At 36.3% G+C, this 24,574-nt stretch overlaps 1 protein-coding gene across 2 annotated transcripts in view; it reads left to right on the top strand.

Annotated features, from left to right (window-relative positions):
- LOC128998204 (RNA exonuclease 1 homolog) overlaps positions 1–24,574 on the top strand; it is an 80,848-nt gene that overhangs the window by 37,797 nt on the left and 18,477 nt on the right. For both annotated transcript variants that reach the window (XM_054424226.1, XM_054424225.1), the window contains exons 8-10: positions 751–871; positions 3,323–3,385; positions 9,796–9,897. In XM_054424226.1, the coding sequence (XP_054280201.1) occupies positions 751–871; positions 3,323–3,385; positions 9,796–9,897 (286 nt within the window). The remainder of the gene's footprint in view (positions 1–750; positions 872–3,322; positions 3,386–9,795; positions 9,898–24,574) is intronic.

The raw sequence follows: 24,574 nt of genomic DNA, 5'->3' as shown, positions 1-24,574 counted from the left end.
AACCCAGAATGCCAACCGCATGGTAAAAAGCATTAAGTGTTTTGAGAGAGCTTTGCCTGTCAATTCGTAGGCAGCGCCACCAGCGTTGCCATGCACTCAGCATAGTAACGCTGGTGGCGCTGCCTACGAATTGACAGGCAAAGCTCTCTCAAAACACTTAATGCTTTTTACCAAGCGGTTGGCATTCTGGGTTATAGTAGTATGTTTTCTGTGACGGTAGTTACTAAAAGTTATTGGGGACGTGGCTTATTCTGAGGTTAACTTGACACATTCTATTTACGAGTAATATTGCTGTTACAAAAAAATTTATTTTTTGTGTTTTTTAGCTTTTGTTGAAAAAAATTCTGTATTTCCAATGGTTTGTGAAATATGGTCAAGAAAGTGAAAATCACAGCACAGCACAGCATGCACTAATGTTGATTTTTGGTATGTTGTTACTGGGTATTAGTACTACACAAGTGCAAAGTTTCACCATTTAGAGAATTATTTCCAGTTAGACGGGGTTTCTTCCCCTAAAATGACTGAACTATAATGGCCATAACCACATCCTTATCTTAAACAAAACTAAAGGAATCAGCGATTCTTTTTGTTTTATTTTTTTAATCATTCAGAAAGTGTGTTATGCAAACATCTTTTAGATGTGTATGATAAAATGTTTTTGTATATCTCTTGTTTACTCAAAAGAGCATATTTTTATATCATTTATCAAAGCAATATGCTATGTAAATTTACTTAGTCATATAATTACAGTGTCTGAAAGAAGAGTTTAAAATTTGGCGAGCCACCAATCATGATGCGTATGAAAAAGAAATGCTCATCTTGATGTCACAACGTAAATCAGAGCTGTCTGATTTCACACTCAAATACTTTGGTAAGTATTTTCATTTCATTATGAAAGAAGACCTAAGTGAAAAAAGTATGTTAATTTTTCTCTGGGTTTGTCCTACAATAACGTAGATAAAATGGTTTTAAAGAAATGCTTAACCACTGTAATCCAACAGTTAGTGTTCTGTTGATTTTCATTTCAGAGTATTAACCCTTCTAAAAACAAGTGCAATTGGACTAGTTTTATTGAATAATAAATATGAAACATATTTGTAATGAAAATGTTGGAGTAGTAAGTTGCTTTTTCTTGCTCAGATAAGTTCATTTTTGTGAAATGTCATGCTTTTTCCTCTAAAAAACAATTGACAAGACACTCTAGCTTTATTTACAGGCATCAGACCTGTATGCTGAATACAACAGATATAGCAAGGCAAGAATCTCTTATAGTTTTAATGTCTAATTAATTGGTGTAAATGCCTGCATTTATGCGATTAATGTGTTGCTAAATTGCAACCGGTTTTGACTCACAAAGGAGTCATTATCGGGCCAGTACAGATGTCCTCCCGCTGTTTTGTTTATAGCAGTGTTTCCCAACCTGTGGTAAACCACTGCAGTAGTATTTGGTGACGTTCCAAGTATGAGTATTATATGTATATATGTCAGGATTCCTTGGACTGGTGTGTCAGTATTCATTTACAATCCATCGGCAACTGCGTTTTGTCAGCAAGATAAAGACGAGATTATGCTGTTAGTAAAAACTAAGTGATTTACTTTAAATTTTAGCACTCGAGTATTATCAGCGAATTCAAAACTTGCCCATGGTGCTTTGTACTTCAGTCTAGATGCAAAAATATAATTTCCAGGAAATATTGTACTTGTGGTGGAGAATAGGTTAGTTAGGTAAGCAAAACAATAAATTAGGGATGGTCAAGTCTCGAAATTTCGGGAAATTTTCGGGAAATTTTCAATCTCGTTACACGAGACGAGATTACTTTTTGGCCGAGATTTTTATCGAGACGAGAATAAAAAAAAAAAAAAAAAAAAAAAAAAAAAATTAAAAACGCCTGCAGAAAGTCAATGCAATACCCGCAATACAGGAGCGTGTTGTAGTTGTGTTTCCTTTTCAAAGGCGTTCTTGTTTAATTAATTCTTTTAATGTAAATATTACTTTCATTATTTTAATAACATTACTTTAATAACATTTGAGAAGTTTTGTTAAGTGTAAGCAGTGTGAGGAATGTTTTATTACTATAAAAAAGTCAAAACAAGTAACTATTTTATAAAAATTAATATTGCTTTTATTTTATGATTTATTTTATTTTAGGATAAGTTGAACTCTATCCTAACTGATATCACCATGTTTCCTAATCGTAGGCATTTTTAATAAGTTAGGCGTGATTAATAAAAAAATGTTATGCTGATGTTATTTAATGAAAGATTGTAAATATTCTTGCCTATTATCATTATTTTAGTATTTAAACAGTCATCTAACAATGTTACAAAATCAGGTAAAAATTTCGAACGTGCATTTCCCGTTGTGTATGAGAAGAGAAATCTCGTCTCGATCTCGTCTCGAAATTTTATGAGAAATAAAAAATCTCGTCTCGTCTCGTCTCGAACTAAAAATCCAATCTCGTCCATCCCTACAATAAATAAAACCACCCTTCCACCCTTAAATAATTACTTGATTTGACTAAATGGTACGCAAAATATTGTTGTCTTGTTAAGTGTTACACTAAGAAAAAAGATTGGGAAACACTGATTTTGAGTCATAATTTGAATGTATCCATTGCAGATTAATAAAAGTTTCACCTGGTGTAAATTTACACCTATGGTTCTCATAGTTTCAAGTTTTATTTATAATTTTATTTATATATATATGTATATATATATAAAGCCAACGTTTAGCCCAACCTAATATTGCCTATGGTCTGAGCTTATAAAATAAATATCTTACGCTAAAGGTGAGCCAAAAAGGATAATGTGTAAGTTCAAAGATGCTAGTAGGTTAAAAGTTTATGAAGAATCCATGATCTATAATCACAATGTTGCTGTTACAAGCAATACCACCCATTAATAATTAATATAAGAGTCAAATATACCAATCATGGTTTAATTTTAGTTATAATAATTCTGTTCTGACAAAAGTTTAAATCTTGTTACTTTCTCCCCCTATACCTAGTATATAGATAGGCCTACAAATGTTGTTTTCATCAACATTTTTGAATTTGAGTTACTGGTGGAAATATCCGTATGAGGTCCCCCTAAAAAACATACAATGGTTTTTGAAGTGATGACTGTGCTTGCGTACGCATGTTTGTGTGTGTGATGGAGAAAGTAAGTGTCAGATTGCTGATACCGTTTATTGGTGTAAAAAATAATAACTTTTTTTGTCATTTAATAAAGTAATTTGTTATAAATAATTGGTTCTCATATTCATTAAATGTATGTTATAATGGTTGGTGTATTTATTAATATTTTAATTTTTAACTTTCAGATTTGATTAGACCACGATATTCAACTCTATTCCCTGCAGAACTGAAAAAGAAACCTGAAGCAGGTAATATTAGTTTATTGTTGAGTGTATATTTTGAATTATTTGTTTATTCACTTCACAGCATTGGGAAGTATAGAATTGGCACTCCTCAGTTCGCTTTAGCCTAATACTGTTATAAAACAATCAATTCCTTTAAAAAAAACTGCTAACACAATTAGTTAAATCTTTATAATCTGGCATTGTGCTAGTCCAGACCGTCCAGTTATCAGGCAGTCTGAGATATTCCTTTTTACTTCTTACTTCTTTACTCCCCCAATGGTGTAAAAATGTTGTAAAAATAATTGCAACTCTTGTGATTTTACCCATAAATACCATGTATTTACTCCCACCGCTTGTCATGGAAAAGGTTGTGGACAAGCTAATCGGAGAAAGTATGTGTCAGATTGCTGATACCGTTTATTTAGTCTATTTATAGCAATTTCCCTGTAGCCACGGGTCTGTTCTGTACTCAGGGACGTAACTAGGGGGGGCACGCGGGGCATGAGCCCCGGGCGCCAGTTTTTGGAGGCGCCAACACGGGCACAGAGTTTTAAAAAATTGTTGAAAATATTTTTAATCCGTCTTGTGTTGCAGAAGAAAATCATTATATGTTTTATTTTTATATAAGTCTAAGAAAGTACAAAGTGAAATGATGAATGCTATCTGACTGTTATTATACTGTTTACAAATCAGGTTAACGGTCCGTATGAACTTGTACGGAGCGAGTATGAGGATGGGTGAGCATACTGCGTTGTGTTGTCTGTCTGTCGTCATGAGTCACTAGGACGGCACCGGCGTAGCGTCAGAACCAGAACACTTCCACCCCCCTCACAGCAACCACCTACCCTTCCGCTCACCATCCCTCACACCAGTCACCACACACACACACACATACCACAAACACAACACTAAAACACATCGACGCTCGCTGGTCTGACCCATCGATATACAACACGTCTGACCTGACTAACTGCGTATGTCGTGCACTACTGTAGTTGACAACAGTTCATACTTGATGTCAGTTGACAATCAATGTCAACTAAACTCTCTTGTAAAATGGCGCTTGCTGTGCATGTAATAAATAAATAAATAAAAATACTTCATTCTACTCGTAATGATTGGTTCAGGACACGAAATGTGGTTGCGGTGCTGTATCTTTGCGTGTTACTAGCAATATTATTTTCGTGAATGATTTCGTTTTCAAATAAACTATTTGTCTTTGAAAATACGTACCTACTGTATTCAATTATTTACCACATATATCTAGGCCTTAGTACTTTGAACTTGAGGTTACAACAAGTCCGTAATTGCTGTAGACGTTCACGATCTCGCCACGATCTTATGAGACGATGGTTATGTTTCAGCGGTATAGTTTATGATTTTTCCATTATTGGTTTATATTCAACTTTTAGGATTACTCTATTTCCCTCAATGCTAATCTGGACCCAACTAGTTATGAAATGAGGTCAGGTATTTGTGACTCTGCTGTGCCAAGAACAAAATTTTAAATCTATATAGAACTACTGGTTTTCATGGAGAGTCAATAGCCATGTCCTCCATTCAAATGCTGTTGATGTCCTCATGATCTAATCTGCTGCTAAATACTGTGCTCATGTTCAAGGGATCAACTTAAAAAAAAATAAAATAGGGCCATGAAATTGATAAGTAGGAATCTAATGGCAACCCTTACCTTTTTCTCCCGGTCTGTACAATATAGCTCCAGACGAAAAGAACTACTAAATCAGTTTTAAAAGACGTTACCCCCCTCCTCAGCAAGTCATTCATAATTAACTTTATTGGGAAGGAACTTGTTTAAAATTTTTTTTATTAGCTACCATTTTTCCTGGGGACCTCAAATTGATTACATAAGTTCTAAGCTTTCAAGGGTAATTTGTCTTATGACTAAACTAATACATTGTATAGATCAAAAAAATATTAAAACAGCCTAATTTGCTTATTTTCAATCCATTTGTAGATACAATATTATACTTTACGGCAATTGCAGTAGGATAGAGGAAATTTTAGTCTTACAAAAGAAGTTGTTTAGAATTATATCTTATGAACCCCAACAGGAACACTGTAAACCCCTGTTCATTCAGCTACAAATTCCAACAGTGATTAACATTTATTTATTCGACTCTGTATCATACGTTCTAAAAAATCCCAACTTAATCAAACAATTTTCTCATGTTCATTATACAAGGAATAAGAGCGTTGCTGCCATAGATTTTTTCAGACTGTCTAAAACTCTTAAAAGCCATATTGTAATCTCACTTAAAATATACAACAAGCTAATACATTTAATACGAAAACATCCTGAAAATACTTTTAAAACTAAATTCTACAGATGGCTTTTGAACAACCCATTCTATTCTCTAAATGAATTTTTTGAAATGTCTGGTATTAATTTTTAAGTAGAGTTAGCGAATTGACCAAAGTACTGTTGGACTTTGTTGGTTAAGCGGTTTAATCACTTCCATTATTTTCAACCCCACGAATTTTTCTTAAGAATAAGATCACCTATTCAATTGTAATATTTAAAATATGTATTATAAAATGTTTCATTTTATGTAGTTAGCTATATTGTATCTTGCTGTATTTATTAACTGACTATGCTATAAACCTTCTTAGCAGTTGTATGACTTTGTCAATAATTTGTGAAAATTCTAAGGACAATAAACACATTTCATTTCATTTCATTCATTACGAATGGTTTCCCTGCTTAGGGAGATGGGTTTTCATTTAAAGATGGCTGGACTTTGTACTAGAAGATTTTCCCAAGTAAAGGGGTGCATACACCGGAGCAGTACGGCAGAGCAGTAGCGGTATACCGTCCATACCACCGCACCATGTTCCATTACACCGCCCAGTTGTGCCAGTGTGATGAGCCTAGCATTTGTGTTTCTTGTCTTTTCTAAGTTTATGCACCAATTTATGGTATTTGCCATGCCCATGTATGGTAATCGCCATTCTCAAATCACCTTTTGTTGATCTCATGTTGATCTTTTGTTGATCTCACTCCCTATTTTTGCGATCGATGTCTTCAGCCACAGCAAACAATAGCAACATTTCTTCCTCGTCGTCTAATGTAAACATAATTTATAACTAACAACACACTGCACTTGTTGATCGCACACTCATAAATGAGGACTGAAAATTACTGTACTCTGCTTTCACTGTTGTGGTGCAGAATCACTCCGGTGTGAATTCCGCAGTGATACCACCGTGGCGGTGATGGTGGATGGGGGAGGTGAAAAAATGTGCCAATACCGCCACCGCTCCGGTGTGTGCAGGCCTTAAGAGCAGTCTCAAATTAAATCATAAGCATAAAATTACTTGAAATGCTAATAGTAGTAACTGGTGTCTTGTCCTTTGATAATAAAATCTACTTTTTAATATGATTTAATCTATTTACACCTAAATACTTAAACTACTTCTTTCTCCTGATAATTGAAACAAAACAATACAGTACTACATTTTTTGCCTTGTAGATATGAGCATTCTAATACCAATAGAAACAAAATACTGGCAGAATATCATATTATTACATTTTTTTGTTATTTTTTTAACAAAAGGGGTTTGCGGCATTTTTGGTGCTTGCATTTACATGTGACATTAAGTCTTAGGGGGAGAATAAACTAGTATTCACAAGGTCAGGCTAGGCCTATCCCTAGAACCAGCCCCACTCAAATTTCTTCCCTGTAGTGCTCAGATGAGCCGATAAAAATCCAGAGGTCGATACGAATTTGTTCACGGTTTTGACTGATCAATTTATTAAATTTAATTGACAGCTCAGAGTCCTAGAAGCGCTCAGGAATCCTGCAGACGCTCAGTTGGAGCTATATCATCCCCACCTTCGTTTGTGTCTTTTGGAGGAGTTTTGCGTAACTTTTAGACAGACTCTGTAGGGCAGCAAGTTTTCTATCTTAGCCAATGTGATAAAAATACTCACACTAAAGTTATTTGGCGAAAGACGTTGGTATATAATATAAAATAATTATAACATAAAAATTCCTATTAAGTCTACGGAGCCTAATTAATACATCCAAACAAAGAATTTAGCATGATACAGTTAAAATAAATTTAATACTAATTAATATTTGTAATTAATCATTCAAACCTGAACACTCCCAAGACTTGATTCTATCACCCGCCAATGACAGGGTTCAGAACTCAGACGAAAATTCTTGGGGTATTAAAACGACCAATGAACTAAATAAAGTAAATTTATGAAATAATTATTCATTAAGCGAACGGAAAAATCGTAATTTCATAACTAATTGATTAACTCAAACTAAACGATAGTCACCGCTAGTCACTGGCAGGCAGGAACTGGCAAGTCTAGACTCAGTCGGTGAAATGTAAAGGCGGTGACACACTATCGATCTTTTCCCCGATCAAGACCCCGAACCGAGCAGGGAGAAGGGAGAAGGGAGATAAATATCAGCAAAATTTTACTCCGAACATTTCCCCGAACATGACCAAGACCAGACGAATTCTACCGAGCGCGGCAAAAGGAAGTTTGGAGAGAGATAGAGAGTGTGTGCGAGTGAGAGCGCGGAGGCAGTGCCGTGGAACTGTTCAAAATTGCCCCGAAACTACCCGACTGGTCCCAATTTAAAAAATGCACACCAGACCAAAGCCAAAAAGTTTCTATAACATAAAAATTATTGTTAAAAGTCGCATTTTGAAAACTTGTCGCAAAAATAAAATATTCTAGAAAGGATGCTTAGTTATATCTATTGATTTCTATTGGTTTTATTCATTGAAATAACGTTACAGAATGATCATTTTAATTGCCTTTAATAATATTAATGTTTATATTATTTTTGAAAGAATTTAAGTCAACATCAATTACTTAATTTAACCTTAATATTATTGATATAATTGATTTAACGGTTTCTACACTTTCAACCTTGACCAAACAAACCACAAACATTACATCTTAAATGATTATAATATAAATCATATACAATGGCACACATTACACACAACGCACACATACATACAACGGCAACATATTACCCAACATTTATTTATTTTACCAATTAAAGAGTTTAATTGCCATATTAAATCAGAACTATCAATGCTAGCGCAGGCGGCCGCTCGGTGCGGCGCTCGCGACGATGTACGGGGCAAAAATGTACCGTGACACACTATCGTACATCGGACCGTACATCGGACCGTACATCGGACCGATCTTTTCTTTGATCTTTCGCCAAAAAACTGCCTCCAGAGCGCTCGTCTCCCTGCTCGGCCTGATGTCTTGTTCGGCGTCTTGATCGGTGTACGGACCCGTGACACACTATCGAACATCCTCCCTTCGACCTCCCTTCTCCCTTCTCCCTGCTCGGTTCGGGGTCTTGTTCGGGGAAAAGATCGATAGTGTGTCACCGTCTTAAGTTATTAAATTTAGATATTTAAAATCGAATTTTGAAACGAGAATGCAAATGTTATACGAAAATTAAACGTAAATCAAGGTAATGTGATTAACTAATATAGCTAACCTTCGGTAAACGAATTATCGATGATCGTGTGAGCGTAGGTAACGGACGAGTGTAACTACGAATTTACTTCGAAGACGGAGTACAAAAGAATAATTCTCTTCCTTGCCCAAATCAAGGTTTCAGCTTGGCCAAGGCTTATGCGCTCTGGTGGCAAGTTTGAAGACTAGCCAACAGCTGATCGGACATCTATCTGTTCAGCCTAGTCTTCCTCTAACAACAAACACCACTTTGGGGTTATGTTATGTCGTTGTCGGCGTTAAATATTTGTAAAATCTGTTGGTTAAACTTTTTTTGATGGATTGGAGTACTGTTATTGATAAATATGTCGTGGGAGTGTGTGTATATATTTCACTGTGATTAAAACTAGGCCTTCGTTCTTTGGCCCATAGCCCAAGCTATGGCCAACACATAGGCCTAAGAGTAGGCTATTGTGGGTAAAAACAGGCAAGTTCTGGTGTTTGTTTATTCACAGTATGTTTTTACCCCTCTTAAAATTTGGTACCTTACATCCGAATGGGCCTCAGAGGCCTGTGTGTTGAATCTATTGAGTAAAAAAAGGGTTGGGCAGGTAAAGTACAAGAATGAACTGTACTGATTAATCATATGTGGTGGCATCTGGCAAAAAAATCACAATATTGTTGTTTCGGTTTCACAGTGTGTCGCAAAACTCACCTCTCGATGGAAGATCGTCCATTATAATTCTACAACTATATTTTTGTATTAAAATAGCCTAATCCTTTCATTATTAACTTTTGTTGTTGTTTATTACCTTACATAATTCTTTATTACTGGAAATTAGGATTAAAATCACTCATTTTATTTTGTTGTATATTGAAAACAATGTTGTTCAGCTTTCAATAAGATATGAAAAAGTAATAAAAAAATGAAATTATCGAAACACTGACTAACATGTAACAACGATTATAGCTGTGAACCTACCTGAATCTGACAGCAGCCAGAAGTGTGATGGGTCTCTCTACTCTTGTCTGAAAAAGTTCCTTCTGACAGAGGAGCAACTCGAGGCAGAAGGTAAGTTTACTGCCAGTATATGCTAATCGAAAGAAGGCAAAGTTGCTATTGATGTTAAAAACTTTAGGTAAACAGCTCACACAATGGAATACTAGAACATGGACACACACTAGAACACACTAGAACTACACTAGAACGTGGTAGTGTTCCATTGTGTGAGCTGTTAGGCTGAAATTTAGCATGATGATAGCTTTCCCGATTAACATATAGACTTATTCTTATCTCAAAAATCCTTTTGAGCTCCGCCCCAGTGACTCTGGAATTTTAACATGTTTATTTTATGCGTATTCATATTTTAAAAGAATCAAAGAAACTTGACAGTTGATTCAACTAAAGAAATAAGTAGGTTCTATTATGTTCAATAGCTATAAAACATAAGGTTTAACAACAGAGTGCAACACTATTATTTTTCGGTTTGAATGGATGAAAACACAATGGAACACTACCATGTTCTAGTGTGTGTCAATTTTCTAGTATTCCATTGTGTGAGCTTTTTACCCTACACCTTTTATAGACTATAGTTTTTTGTGATTGGTTATTATTTGCATGTTGTATCATGACTTGACTGCTATACAGTGCATAATTTTTTACTGCTACCCTCAGTAGTGTATTCCAACTTAGGTTGGGCAATTGTGTGTTGTTAGTTGTAATGTGTTAGTTAAGTTTTTTCACCTGAGGACGGGATCAGATTCCAGATCCCAAAACGTTGTGTATTGTTTTTTTTTTTTTTTACCATCGTGATGGAAAATGTTCGCAGTACTGTTATCATATTTACTAGGGGTGTGCGAATATTCAAAAATTCTAATAGTTGAACAAAAAACAAATACTTTAGTATTCGAGCCCGACTCGATCTTAATGAGTATATTCTAATATTTGAATAGTAAACAAACCTAGAAATAATCTATAATTTCAACCAAATATATTGTGTTGTTTTATTTCATCCCAACATTTCATGCTTCATATTATAAAATCACACCGGCAACTTCAGCATATTATGACAGCTTCTTTAACTCTATAAAGTCTCCACGACTATTTTCAAGGACGATAAATTTGTTGTCATTATTAAAATTACTCCGCTCAGCTGCCTAGTTTACAATGCTCCAATACGATTGCTTACTGCAACCTACCGGCATGGAAACTGTCAACCATTCTTAATTGATTAATTCACAATAACCTGTGGCATACTTTGATGCACACATTGGTGATTTGGTCATGTGATTTATGATCCTAACCAAATCGTTCATTTTGGAAACGATAACTGGACACATTATTTTAAACAGAGTGGGGGGTAAACTTGCCTAAAAATGTTCAAATGGACTGTATAGTGAAAGAGCAATATTAAAAAATTGTCACTAATTATTTAACAGACAATAATGAGATTGATGAGGTACCTTCCTTTTAACTGAAGTGTTGAGAAGACGAAGCCGGTAGACGTACACGAGTTTCTTCTGCTGGCCAGCTATTGCGTATTGCTCGTACACAGACCCGGACCGGCAGTAGTAGTGTTTCACTTCACAAATGTTCAATAGTTCACTTTTAATATGTGTCACTAATAATAATTAAATATACTTTGGGGTTAAGAGATGAGAGCAGCAATTGGGAGTTAATTGTGCCGGGGACATGTTAGTGGTTGCATGAATGCAAGAGAACTGGGGCGAGATTGGGGTTTCCAGACATCACGTGACAGGACAAAGGTTATTGTATGATATGAAACGTCTGGAAATATCTAGATAGCGCTTGAATACGGAACATGCCGCCCGCCTTGAACCATACATGGTTCAAAACATTGAGAAAGTTACAAAGTGACACATAATGAATAAAGATTGACATCTTTCTTGTTGGGCTTTTCCCATTTCTTTCTTTGTTGTAGCTGATGTAAATATTCTTGATGCCAACGTCGCCAGAAGCGTTGATGTAGGGCTTGTACAGTTTGCCAATGGTTGAGACGATTTTCGGGAACTTCTTCAAGATTTGGTTCCGGTACTGCCACAAGAGAAGTGCCGATAAGAAAATGACCCGGAGTAAGGGCTGAGATGTCAGATGGATCAGCGGATAACGCTGTTAAGGGTCTCGAGTTTAGTACAGCCTCCACCTGTGTAGCGAGTGTTATTATTTCCATTAGTGTTAGAACTCTATCGCCTATGACTCTTTTCAGATGATATTTAGAACTTTTTATAGCACTCTCCCATAGGCCTCCTTGGTGGGGAGCGGCTGGTGGTTGAAAGTGAAAATTTATTGAGTGATCCAACGCGAAGTTGTTAAGAGCATCTTTAGTGTTTGATTCCTTGATGAAATTCTGAAAAGTTTTCATGAGTTGCTTTGAGGCTCCAACATAGTTAGTTCCGCAATCTGAGTATAAGTGGGCACACAATCCACGACGAGAAACAAAACGTTTTAGTGCAGCTATGAAGGAGTCTACAGATAGGTCTGTTACAATTTCTAGGTGCACAGCTTTCGTAGCAAAACATACAAAGAGGCAGAGGTATGATTTTAACCGTTGAGTGTTCCTAGTTGAATGAACTTTAATGTCAAAATGTCCACTATAGTCCATGCCAGTGTGATAGAATGGCCTTACAGGTTTTAATCGAGTTTCAGGAAGATCTCCCATCAGTGGAGGTTTGTTTACAGGCTTAAGTCTGAAACATCTTTGACACTTGAAAATCACAGATCTTATCACGCTGCGGGCTGATAATATCCAAACCTCTTGAGACAGAATAGACTGCAGCAATTGAGGGCCTGCGTGTAGATGCTTTAGGTGATAATGCATAATCAACAGTTTGACAGCACAGTGAGATTTAGGTAACAAAACTGGATGTTTCGCATCTTGTGTAAGGTTGGAATGTTTCAACCTGCCGCCTACTCGCACTATTCCACTGTCATCAATATATGGGGATAAACGAGCAAGTTTTAAGCTGCATTGAGATCCCTTTTTGAGAGCAGAGATGTCATCCTTAAATGATGTATTTTGTATGAGTTTGAAAATTCTTAATTTCGCTGAAGAAGTTTCTTGGCAAGTCAGTCGTCCGATGCGGGGATCATTGGCTTGCAGATTATGAATGAATCGCAATATATATGCCATGACATTTACAAGTTTCCTGAAACATGAATATTTTTCTAGTACATCAAAATCAGTGAGTTTAATCTTCTCTGTGGTTGCTAGAACGTTTAGAGGATTTGGCCTTATTTCAAGAGTGTCATCATCAATAACAGGTGTGAATTTTGGCTTAGGCCAAGAATCTGACGATGACTGTAACCATTCCGGTCCATTCCACCATAAATGATGAGTCACAAGTTGAGAAGGTGAAAGACCACGAGTGGCGCAATCTGCCGGGTTGTCTTGAGATTTGATATAATTCCATGAGTGAGGAGAGACCAATTCTTGGAGTTCTGAAATACGATTGGCAATGAAGACTTTCAAGCGGTATGGAAGAGTACGTATCCAGGTTAGGACAATTGTGGAGTCACACCAAGCATAGATTGATTCAATCTTCATATGAGCAGAGAGTATGTTTGAAGAATATTGAAGGAGTTTTCCCAGTAAGTGAGCGCCACAAAGTTCAAGCCGTGGCAGAGAAATTCTTTTCAAAGGAGCGACTTTTGATTTAGAGACGATGAGATAGATCCTTGTTTTCTCTTGAGAGTCAGTGACACGAAGGTAGACAACAGCGGCGTAGCCTTTCTCTGAAGCATCGCTGAAGCCGTGGAGTTGCACAGCCGTATGCAGAGAAGTAGAAATGTAGCGTGGAATTCTTAATTCTTGAATTATTGGGAGTTCTTCTAAGAATGAATGCCACTTGGTTCTAACATCATTTGGAACAGGTTCATCCCAAGTTAGCCCTGTTGTCCAGAGATACTGAATAAGTGTTTTTGCCCAGAAAATTACGGGTGTAAGAAATCCTGGTAAATCGTACAGTTTAGCGATTGTAGATAATATTCTTCTCTTTGTAAGTATAGCGCTTATTTCAACATCCTTAACCTTGTAAGAAAGCATGTCGGACTCTGGAGTCCATTTTAGGCCTAGGACACTGAAGAAGGCTTCACTATTTTCAGTTAACTCCACTGGAGTCTCTTTGTGTTCAATTGGGACTTGGTCCAATAGTTGGGATGCGTTGCTAATCCATTTTCGGAGCTCAAAACCTCCTCTAGAGAGCAAGTTCTTGAGTTCATTCTGTGCAGACAAAGCTTCATCAAGACTTTCTGCTCCAGCGATGATGTCGTCATAAAATATTGATTTAGTTAGAATCTCAGACGCCTTGGGGTATGAGTGACCCTCATCTTTGACCAATTGTTGTAATGTTCTGATCGCAATGAAGGGGGAACAGTTGAGACCGTAGGTGACGGTATTTAGCTTTAAGACTTGAAGGGATTCATCAGGGTTGGATCGCCAAAAGATTAACTGATATTTCTTGTCATCTTCAGCCACCAGAATCTGGCGATACATCTGTCGTATATCACAAGTGAACACAAACTTGTGACACCTAAAGTACAGCAAGACATCACTAATATCATTCTGCAACTTAGGGCCAGGCATGAGGATATCGTTTAGGGAGACGCCATTGTTTGTTTTGGAACTACCATCAAATACGACTCGTATTTTGGAATTAGGGGGATTCTCCTTAAATACTCCATGGTGGGGTAAATAGTAACATTCACCAGAAAGGGGTTGCTCACATGCACTCATGTGACCTGATTTGATGTAGTCATCCATAAATTTGGAGTATAAATCTTTGAATTCGGGCTGAGCAGCAAATTTTCTTTCCATCGCTTTAAGTCTAAGTTGAGCTGTACTACAAGATTCACCTAATAGTGGATGATTTGGTCTTTTCGGTAACTTAACAACATATCGACCAGAGTTATCACGTGTATGGGTTCTTTCAAAATGCTGTAAGCAGAGAACATCTTCTTCTGACTGAGTCTTGACACATGTCGGGGGTTCTTCGATTGACCAAAACCTTTGAAGTGAACTGTGAAGGTCTCCATCATGTGTAGTGAGAAAAGAAACAGTTTTTGGGATTGATAACTCAGATGTAGCAACAGGAGCTATGCCCATTACAACAAATCCGAATATAGTTCCTAAAACTTGGGGCAGGTTATGGCCTAAGAAGTGCTGCTCACCAGTCAGTGAGAGAGCGAATAAATCAGCTCCGATCAATAGATCAATTTCTCCAGGTTTGTCAAAACAGGGGTCTGCAAGAACAAAATCATTTAAAGATCCCTTCACTTGAGGTGAGACTGGGATCTGAGGCAGTGGTGAAGTGATACGATTCAAAACCAAGCATGGATGATGGTAGGCTAAGCGTTGACCATTAACTGCAGATATATCAATGTGCACTATTCCTCTAGAATGAATTAGTGAGCCAGAAATTCCTTGGATTTCATCATGTGCTCGAGTACGGGAGGCACTGATGAGCTGAACAGCTCTTTCAGATATCAATGTAAGTTGAGATGCAGAGTCGAGCACAGCACGGAGTACAGTTTGCTGACCATCTTTGGAAAACACCTGAACTAAACATGTTCCAAGTAAAATTGTTGTTTTAGTTGGGTTTAACTGGCTAGACAATCCTACAAGAGCACTTTTATTCACTGGTGCGGTGACATGGCTTTGGGGTGCGTTATTTGTAGGCGGCTTACCATATTTTTTTTCAAAAACCTTGGTTGGGTAACTTGGCTGCTGTTGTGTGGGAGTTGAGTCATGTAAGAGAGTGTGATGTCGCTTTGAACAAATTCGACACACTCTATGAGAAGGACAGTTATTAGTATCATGTAGATGGCCTAGGCAGTTGGCGCATAGATTATTTTTACAAGTGAATTCAACTCTATCACCTCTACTTTTAGCCTGAAAGGCTTGACACTTGTATATATTGTGATCGGATGCTTGACAAAACTTACAAGTGTTAGTCACTGTGGCGAAAGCTGTTTTAGCTTGAGAGGAGTAAGGTTTACTATCTCGAAGAGGTTTAGGCCTATAACTATTAGATTGAGTCTTTTGCACTGAAGGGTATCTTGCGTTAGCTGAGGGACCAAGACCGATACTAGCTCCTTCTAATCGTTTAAATTCTCTTTCAAGGAATTGAATTAGATCATTTACTGCAGGTATGTCATTGTTTGTGATGCGAGAATCCTCAAAAGATTTTCTTAAATCAGTAGGTAACTTTTTCAAAAGCGTTAGGACAAGCAGAGTATTTTCAGCTGTTATGTCATGGTTGAGATTTTTCAAAACTTGAGTGTTCTCTTTATAAACTGTGAGAAAATGTTGGAGACTTTTGAGAGAACCACTACTTATGCATGGTAAATCAATGATTTTTGTAACAAGCTGAGTTACAACACGCCTTTTGTTATCATAGCGATCCTTAAGCAGCCTAAGTGCAACATCAAAGTTTTCTGCAGTTATGCTTAAGCTCTTTACTAAATCTAAGGGTTCACCACTTAAAGAACTAAGCAGATATTGGAACTTACTCACAGGGGCCAAAGTTTCATTCCTATTAATAGAAGCCTCAAAAATATTGTAGTAGCTAACCCATTCTTCGTAGTTACCGCTGAATTTGGGCAACTCAAATTTGGGCAGTCGCAGAGATGGTTGGGTGGGAGGTGTTACTTCTTTAGTTTTAGCAGGTAATACTATTTTCAAGTCACTGATCAGAGAAATGTACAAGTCCGAAATTTCATCTTGCATAGAGCATGCTTCAGTTTCATCATAATCAGAACCAGGATCATCATAAACCACTTTATCGAATAAAGCTTTAAAATCAGAGAATAAACCTCTAACTTCATCATCATAGTTGTGTAAGCGCTGAATGGAAACAACATTTAATGATTGAGTTTCTGAGAGAGTAATTTGGGCTGACACAAACTTGCCTATTTTTTGAAGCCTATTTTTGACAAGTTTTGCCTTTTTCTCCAGTGTAGAGAATCTCATTTTAACAGACCATTTATGTAATCAAAAGAGTAAGCTATAGGCCTAAGTTTATCATAAGTTTAGGCCTACGTAAATATTCCCCAACACCTAAATATCAAAATAACTCCAAGTCTTAGACCTAACAATAATGCAGATCAATAGCTCAGAATAAATCAATTCATTTACATTCACTCTATAAGAAATAATGAATGTAAAATTATATTTCACTTTACCATCAGACCCAAGATAGACATAGTAAATAAAAGTAAAGTCTATTTAACACGTCATTTAATTTGAATCAGTATTTTCGCAGAATATATTGAGTAGGGAAGTATTTATTATGAGCAATATCCTTAATGTAGACAAGAATCGATTCAACCACTAATATTTCGTTTAATATTCACACAAAACAATATTTTCCAAGATGTAAATAAACTTGAAGATTACGTTTATATTTTGATTCAATTCACACAGCTGTATGTAGCTGGAGTCGCTGGAGTGTGTTTTATATTCAGTCAGCTGATTTCCTGTGCTTGAAACTGAGTTTTACATATGATCAATTTGAAGAAGCAATATCATTGGGCGATTTATTCTGTTTTACGAATCTCGACGCTCATTGGTTCTTGCGACGTGCAGACTGTAGGCAGAGCGCTCTAGTGGAGAAGTTCGCTACCAAGGTGCATCGCAAGGACAGAAAATATAAAATGGCTGACTTTCTGACAAGTGAAAATATGTTAGAAAATTAAGGACGAAACAAAGTGCAGACAAAAATTATTGTTAATGACAATAATTGATATGGTGAATTGATTGAGAAACTTAGAGAAAATATTAAATATCCTAACTAATTCCTGATTTCAAATAACTAGTTGAAAGGAAATATGACGTGATTCATGTAGCAGTGGGAGGACATGAGCATGAAACTAACATGAAATATTCACGTCTGAGATGGCACAGGGGAATGAAATAAAATATTATTTATTCACCAAAAATAGTAATGGGGAATACAAATGCTGCTCTAATTATTTAGAGAAGTGACACTTTTAAGAGTTTAGTTGTACAATTTTAACAGTTACAGTAGCTAGGCTAATAAAAGCACAATATATTATTAATGATATGATTTTCGTCCGGCTCGACAGGACCAGCGGATGGGGGGTAAACTTGCCTAAAAATGTTCAAATGGACTGTATAGTGAAAGAGCAATATTAAAAAATTGTCACTAATTATTTAACAGACAATAATGAGATTGATGAGGTACCTTCCTTTTAACTGAAGTGTTGAGAAGACGAAGCCGGTAGACGTACACGAGTTTCTTCTGCTGGCCAGCTATTGCGTATTGCTCGTACACAGACCCGGACCGGCAGTAGTAGTGTTTCACTTCACAAATGTTCAATAGTTCACTTTTAATATGTGTCACTAATAATAATTAAATATACTTTGGGGTTAAGAGATGAGAGCAGCAATTGGGAGTTAATTGTGCCGGGGACATGTTAGTGGTTGCATGAATGCAAGAGAACTGGGGCGAGATTGGGGTTTCCAGACATCACGTGACAGGACAAAGGTTATTGTATGATATGAAACGTCTGGAAATATCTAGATAGCGCTTGAATACGGAACACAGAGGAAATAAATTTACCGCAATTCACAGGCCCTAAGAGCCAGCTTTGATGATTATTTGATTAATTAAAGCTTTTATAATACAGAAATATCTTAATCGTTCAATATATGGAATATTTAATATATAAGTCAACTGGACACAACGTGAACTAACATTTGAATAAATACCAAGTAAATTATGACGGAATATATGAATTAGAAATTTGGCCTACATGTTCTGAAATTAGTTATTAATTAAATATTACTACTCTACGACACAATACCTCAAGGGGGGGGGGGCCTCCCCCATTTCCCACCAACATAGCCCTGCATCCTCACTCCTGGAACGTGGACACCAGACAGCCCAAGTTCCTTGACTCGCCTCACTCACCTGCTCCTACGCATGCGCGAGCGGTCCTGGACTTGAGATTGCTAACTAGGCGGGACATTTGAATGGTTGTGGAGACTGAGCTCCACAAGCCTATATTTAACACTTTCAGACAACTTATTTCGTCATTCTACTGTACTTTAAGTTTACATCACAAAAAGTAGATCCTAATATTAACTAAGCTAAGGGAATGTATTTCAAAGTTATACAGAGATATCTGTCTGATAAACTAATATAAACTAAATTTATTCTACATCTTCGACGATACGAAACTGAATAGCAAATTAATGAAATCAGCCTTGGTCACGACAAATTCGTAGTTGAGTCCCTTGAAGTTGTGGTGAAGGTAAAATCCTCGGCATCTTCTGCGATAGTAAAGGAATCGTGAACTTATTCTACATCCATGGTGAAAGAAAGTTTTGCGCCATCGTGAGGACATAACTGTCTATTACAATCGTGGCAAAATCCTGAACAGCCTCCGCATTTGCGAGGACATCATCTTCATTTTACAATATTGTGATAAAAATCATGAACGCTTAGTTCAAAACAGCTGTTTTCATCAATTTAAACCGAAAAATGATAGTGCTGCACTCTGTTGTTAAACCTTAACCTTTTATAACTATTGAACATAATAGAGCCTACTTATTTCTTTAGTTGAATCAACTGTCAAGATTCTTTGATTCTTTTAAAATACAGTAGAACCTTGATAAGAAGATCCTCATGGGGATGACCTAATATGACTTGTTATCAAGGATGACTCCTTATAGAGGTTTGCAATGACATGTATTTAAAGGCAATATAAAATCAAGGGTATTTGAAAATGACGACTGTTATCAAGGACCACTAGACTTGCTATTGAGAGTCTTCTTATCAAGGTTTCACTGTATGAGTATGCATAAAATAAACATGTTAAATTCCAGAGTCACTGGGGCGGAGCTCAAAAGGATATTTTTGAGATAAGAATAAGTCAATATGTCAGTAAATAACAGTAAATAAATTTTATTACTTTGACTCGCTCAACGATTGCAATCTTTCTTATGGCAAAAAAATAGCAGAGAAACTATCCTCCTATCTAGGTGGGACAAGCCTGACAGCAACATTCATTTCTGTTAAGTGCCCGCAGCAGCCAAATTCTTATGATTGTGGCATTTTTGTATGTTGGTTTATCGGATGCTTAGTTAATGACATTATTACCAACAAAGCTGTAGATATTGACTCTATTCAAAATGCAAACTCGCTAAAAGACGTAGATTTGATCAAATTTCGCTCTACGATGGCATATTTTTTGCTTAATGACTGCTGTGACAACCTTTTCTATTCTGCAATGATAAAATCCCCCAGTAAACAGAAATTGCATCAAAGTCATCTAATTGAAAGTAGTAAATTGCCTACCGACAATGTATGGAAGGAAGTCAGCTCAAATAGAAGATCAGCACAATTCACTACAACGCCAGGTATTAGCGTACAAAATAGATTTACAGTCCTTCAGGATTCAAACAGTAGTGAAGACACAAGCTCATCTGAACATTATAACACTACTGGAACTTTCAAGAAACCAAACAAGAGAAAAAAATGCTGTCAATAAGAAACTAGTGCCTAAAATCAACCACCATCCAAAAACTAGAAAAAAAGGCTCAAAACAATTGAAACAGTTTCCTAAAATTAAATTAACAATCTGTGCTGATAGCCAGGGTAAGGATGTGGCAAGTAAAGTGGAGGTTTTAAGCCGAGGGAATATTAGAACCTTTGGATATGTTCAGGCAAACAGAACATTAACAGGTATAGTGGACTCCATCTCTATTGAAGAGAAAACCCCGGTGGTAATTATAGGCAGGACAAACGATTCTTTGGACTGTGGCTTATAGACTAGGCCCGTTTTCAAAAAAAGGCAATGCAAGAAGCATTTCATGTAACAATTGGGGAAACAACGTTTTTAGGGTATTTCGACCCCGCTGAGTACGAATCTGCCTGTTGCCAACGCGAAATTTGAACCGGAAGTGCGGTATCCAAGATGGCGGCCAAAACTCTGTTTGCCCCATATCTCCCTTATTAGTTGGCCTAAAATAATGGTTTGAACGTGTATATAGGGGGTTTTCAGATGCCAATCACATTAAAACACTCAAAATTTACTTAAATTAAGTTTTGAGGGTATATCTTCCAAAATGGCGCCCAAGATGGCCGGCAAAAACTCTAATTTCCGCATATCTCCCTTGTTTTTTGGGTTAAAATAATTATTTAGACGTCTGCATAGGGGTTTTCTCGGATGCCAAACACATTGCAACACCCAAAATTTACTTACAATAAGTTATGGGGGCATATATTCCAAGATAACATCCGAGATGGCCGCCAAAAACTCTTATTTCCGTATATATATTAATTCAAACATATGTTAATTAATTTATAAACAAACATTATAAATCATAGTTTATTTACTTGATATGTTACTAGAGGCTGAAGATGAGTTTTGATGTAAACTTGAAATATACCTCGACATTTTTTAGTAAATTGTGATTAATTTATTTTAGTGATGAGTAACCGACAACCTAAGAATAACATATATATAGCCCTTGTTTGTTTGTTTAAATTAATTATTTAAACGTCTACAAAGGTATTTTCTCGCATGTTAATCACATTGCAACACTCATTATTTACTTCCTTTGAGTTTAGATGACATATGTTTCTAAGGTGGCAATAAAAACTTTATTGTGCTTACGTGAGCTCCGTGCGTATTGACAGTCATATTAGTCAGTCATATTGACCGATATATTAGTTGCTGAATATTTGCTACTATTTTTGAAATACCAATTGAAATTTAGCAATGTTAAAGTAGATGGCAAATTGTTTAATGTACTCTGGTGGTACTGTAGATAACGCGTAGTATAACAGAACCTGTAATTAAGTAATTGTAGAATTAATTGTGTATGATGTTGACGAATTTATCACTTATTTAAGGTGTCCAGTTATGTAAATAGATATTTATTGTTAAATATGACGATGCCATACGTATGTTTTGTATGTGTTACGGCAATAAATAATTTGATTTGATTTGATATTATTTGAACGTTTAGTCCAACAAAACCTGTAAAATTTATTAACAATAACGGTAGAGGTAATACGTTATTTTCACATTTAATAAACGAGAAAACATAACGAATAGCGTTTACCGTGATTATTTGACGAATGGTTCAAAAACTCCCTATTGCTAATTTTGAATAAACTAAGGATTTAATACATGTACTTAACTCAAATAATTATTTCTTAGAAATTTACAAATGTTTACTTTCTCTTCTCAAACAAACTTTTACAGACGGTTGGAAAACAAAAGATGTTACCTTATTAACAATTATTTTGTACACATGTATACAATTGTTTACTTTCTCTTCGTAAACTAACTTTTATAGACGGTTGGCCAACATAAGATATTAAAAAGAATAAGAGTTGTTTGCTGATTAATGTTGATCAGTGCAGCCAACACAATGCTGCCATAAAAAAACCTTTAAACGATCTATTTCATCCATTGAGACCCATGGTAAACAAACCTCCATTGATGGGTGGTACCACATAAATGGCCTGGTACCACAAGATCAATACAATATAACAGTTCAGTATCATTGTTAATATTATAACCAAATTGATTATTATTATTTATTAATGTGTTATAAAGAACCTTTGTTTAGTTTAATTTACATGCACCACCTCTTGCGGATTTGAGGTATGGTCTAAAAAATAATTTTTACAGGTTCTGTTGGACTACACGTTCAAATAACATCAAATCAAATCAAATTATTTATTGCCGTAAAACATACAAAACATACGTATGGCATCGTCATATTTTACAATAAATATCTATTTACATAACTGGACACCTTAAATAAGTGATAATAATAATAATAATAATAATAATAATAATAATTTGTTTATTGTAGTCGACAAAATACATTGCATTACAAACGTCAGATAATATTTGTGAAAAAACAATACAAGTTATTATTTACATTTGGTCAGGGGTTTTTTTAACACCAGTGCCTGAATTTCTTTCGCGACATTTCCTAGAATTTAGATATCCCAGCGGTTGTTCATGAAATCGTCGACAGAGTACAGCACATTGGACACCAAAAGGCGTTTTAACCGAGTTTTGAATTGTTTTTTTTTTTGTTTCGGCATGTTTGATGCTGGCAGGAAGTTTGTTGAGGATCGTGATACCAATCTGCGATGGCAAAGACTCGAACACCACACTTCTATTCTGCAGAGTCCGGTAATCGTCCCTGCCCCTAGTCTCATAATGATGGACGTCTCGGCCCTGCACAGGGCCGGATTTCCCAATAGGCCCGGTAGGCCCGGGCCTATGGGCGCAAGGTCCCAGAGGGCGCACGACCGAGAGGATTTTTTTATATCTAAAAATGAAAATAAATAGTCTTAGTTGATAAAAAAAAACTGCCTGTTTAAGCGTTATGATTCTGAGGTTCATAAGAAGAAATAATTGTTAGGAATTTTAAACTATTTTTCGGAACTACGCATCAATTTCGTTACAAAATTGGTAGCGAACACCGGTTATACGGGAGTAGGCTGTAGGGATGTTGACGTTGACGAGCGCCCTGCCCTAGCGGTACGCATCGTATTGCCACTGCACTGCCACTATGCTGGCTCGGGCTCGGTACTATCTGATCAGAGTGATTAGGGGGGCATGCGTGGTAGACATTGTTACCACCCTCACTTCACAAAACAAAAGTTATTAACTAATAAAAATATATAATACGGTGTGATGAATATCAAATCAACAATGAATTTACCTTTAAAATTTACAAAAAAATATTAATTTCAGTTTGCATTAGATTTTAGAAAAATGCAATACCCTTCAAAGCACCATTAATGCTGTAATTTTCTCCTCAGACCTAAGAATCGGTATTGTTGGCCGGAATATTGCTCTGTTTTGCTTTGGAAATATAACCTAGATCATTGAATAGTCAAAGCCTAGATGCAGTACAACCATAGGTTAAATGTAACTCACTCAAGTCGACTTCTTATGACATTGTTAATTCAAAATTTGTCAATGTCTAGTTTATGTTGGTGACACTTGATGTTAGTTATCACGTAATTTTGTTTCTATTATTTTTGGTTTAGTTCTATGATGTGGGTTTTAATTTATTTTAATATAAACAGGAGACGACCAATTTTTAATGATTAGATTGTTGTTTTTTTTATAAACTAGGTTTAAATATAGATAAAACATACTCCTTAAATAAAAAGAATTGTTTTCAGCTAGGCTAATCCAAAACGATGACAAATCTACTAAAGGAGTATGTTTAATCTATGGTATCACGTACTGTATGGAGTTCATGTTTTTGACCCTGAATTGGAATCAATGGCCATGTTTTTTTTTTGCATGAATGCTCGGTGAGTTGAGTTGTTTTGTTTCAGTTCAGTCCCACGGCGGCCACGGGCACGGCCACAAACGTGAGCATTTAGTAAAGGCATAAATTTGTTAAAAGTGTTTAAGACGGCATTTTGTTAATGCTAAACAAGTCAATTCTTAAAAAAAAACTTGCAATGCAACGATTCCGACGAAGAGTGATACTCAAGCAATTAACTTAAGCCTATAGTCGTGATATAGTTTTTAATAAAGGTTTGAAAGAACCTGACTGGGAACCTGACTGGGACCAGACTAGGGGGCGGAAAATTGTTTTGGGCCTAGGGGCGCAAAAATGCTAAATCCGGCCCTGGCCCTGCACTAGTGAGCATTCATACTTACAGTACATGGCCACATCCAAGATGTAGAGACAGGGTACAGAGAGCAATCCCAA

The sequence above is a fragment of the Macrosteles quadrilineatus genome, unplaced genomic scaffold, assembly GCF_028750875.1.
Source record: "Macrosteles quadrilineatus isolate MER2022 unplaced genomic scaffold, UCM_ALF_1.0 Scaffold_7__1_contigs__length_78375512, whole genome shotgun sequence".
Lineage (NCBI taxonomy): Eukaryota > Metazoa > Arthropoda > Insecta > Hemiptera > Cicadellidae > Macrosteles > Macrosteles quadrilineatus.
The sequence above is the reverse complement of the archived record's forward strand: the minus strand, read 5'-3'. Positions and strand labels throughout refer to the sequence as shown.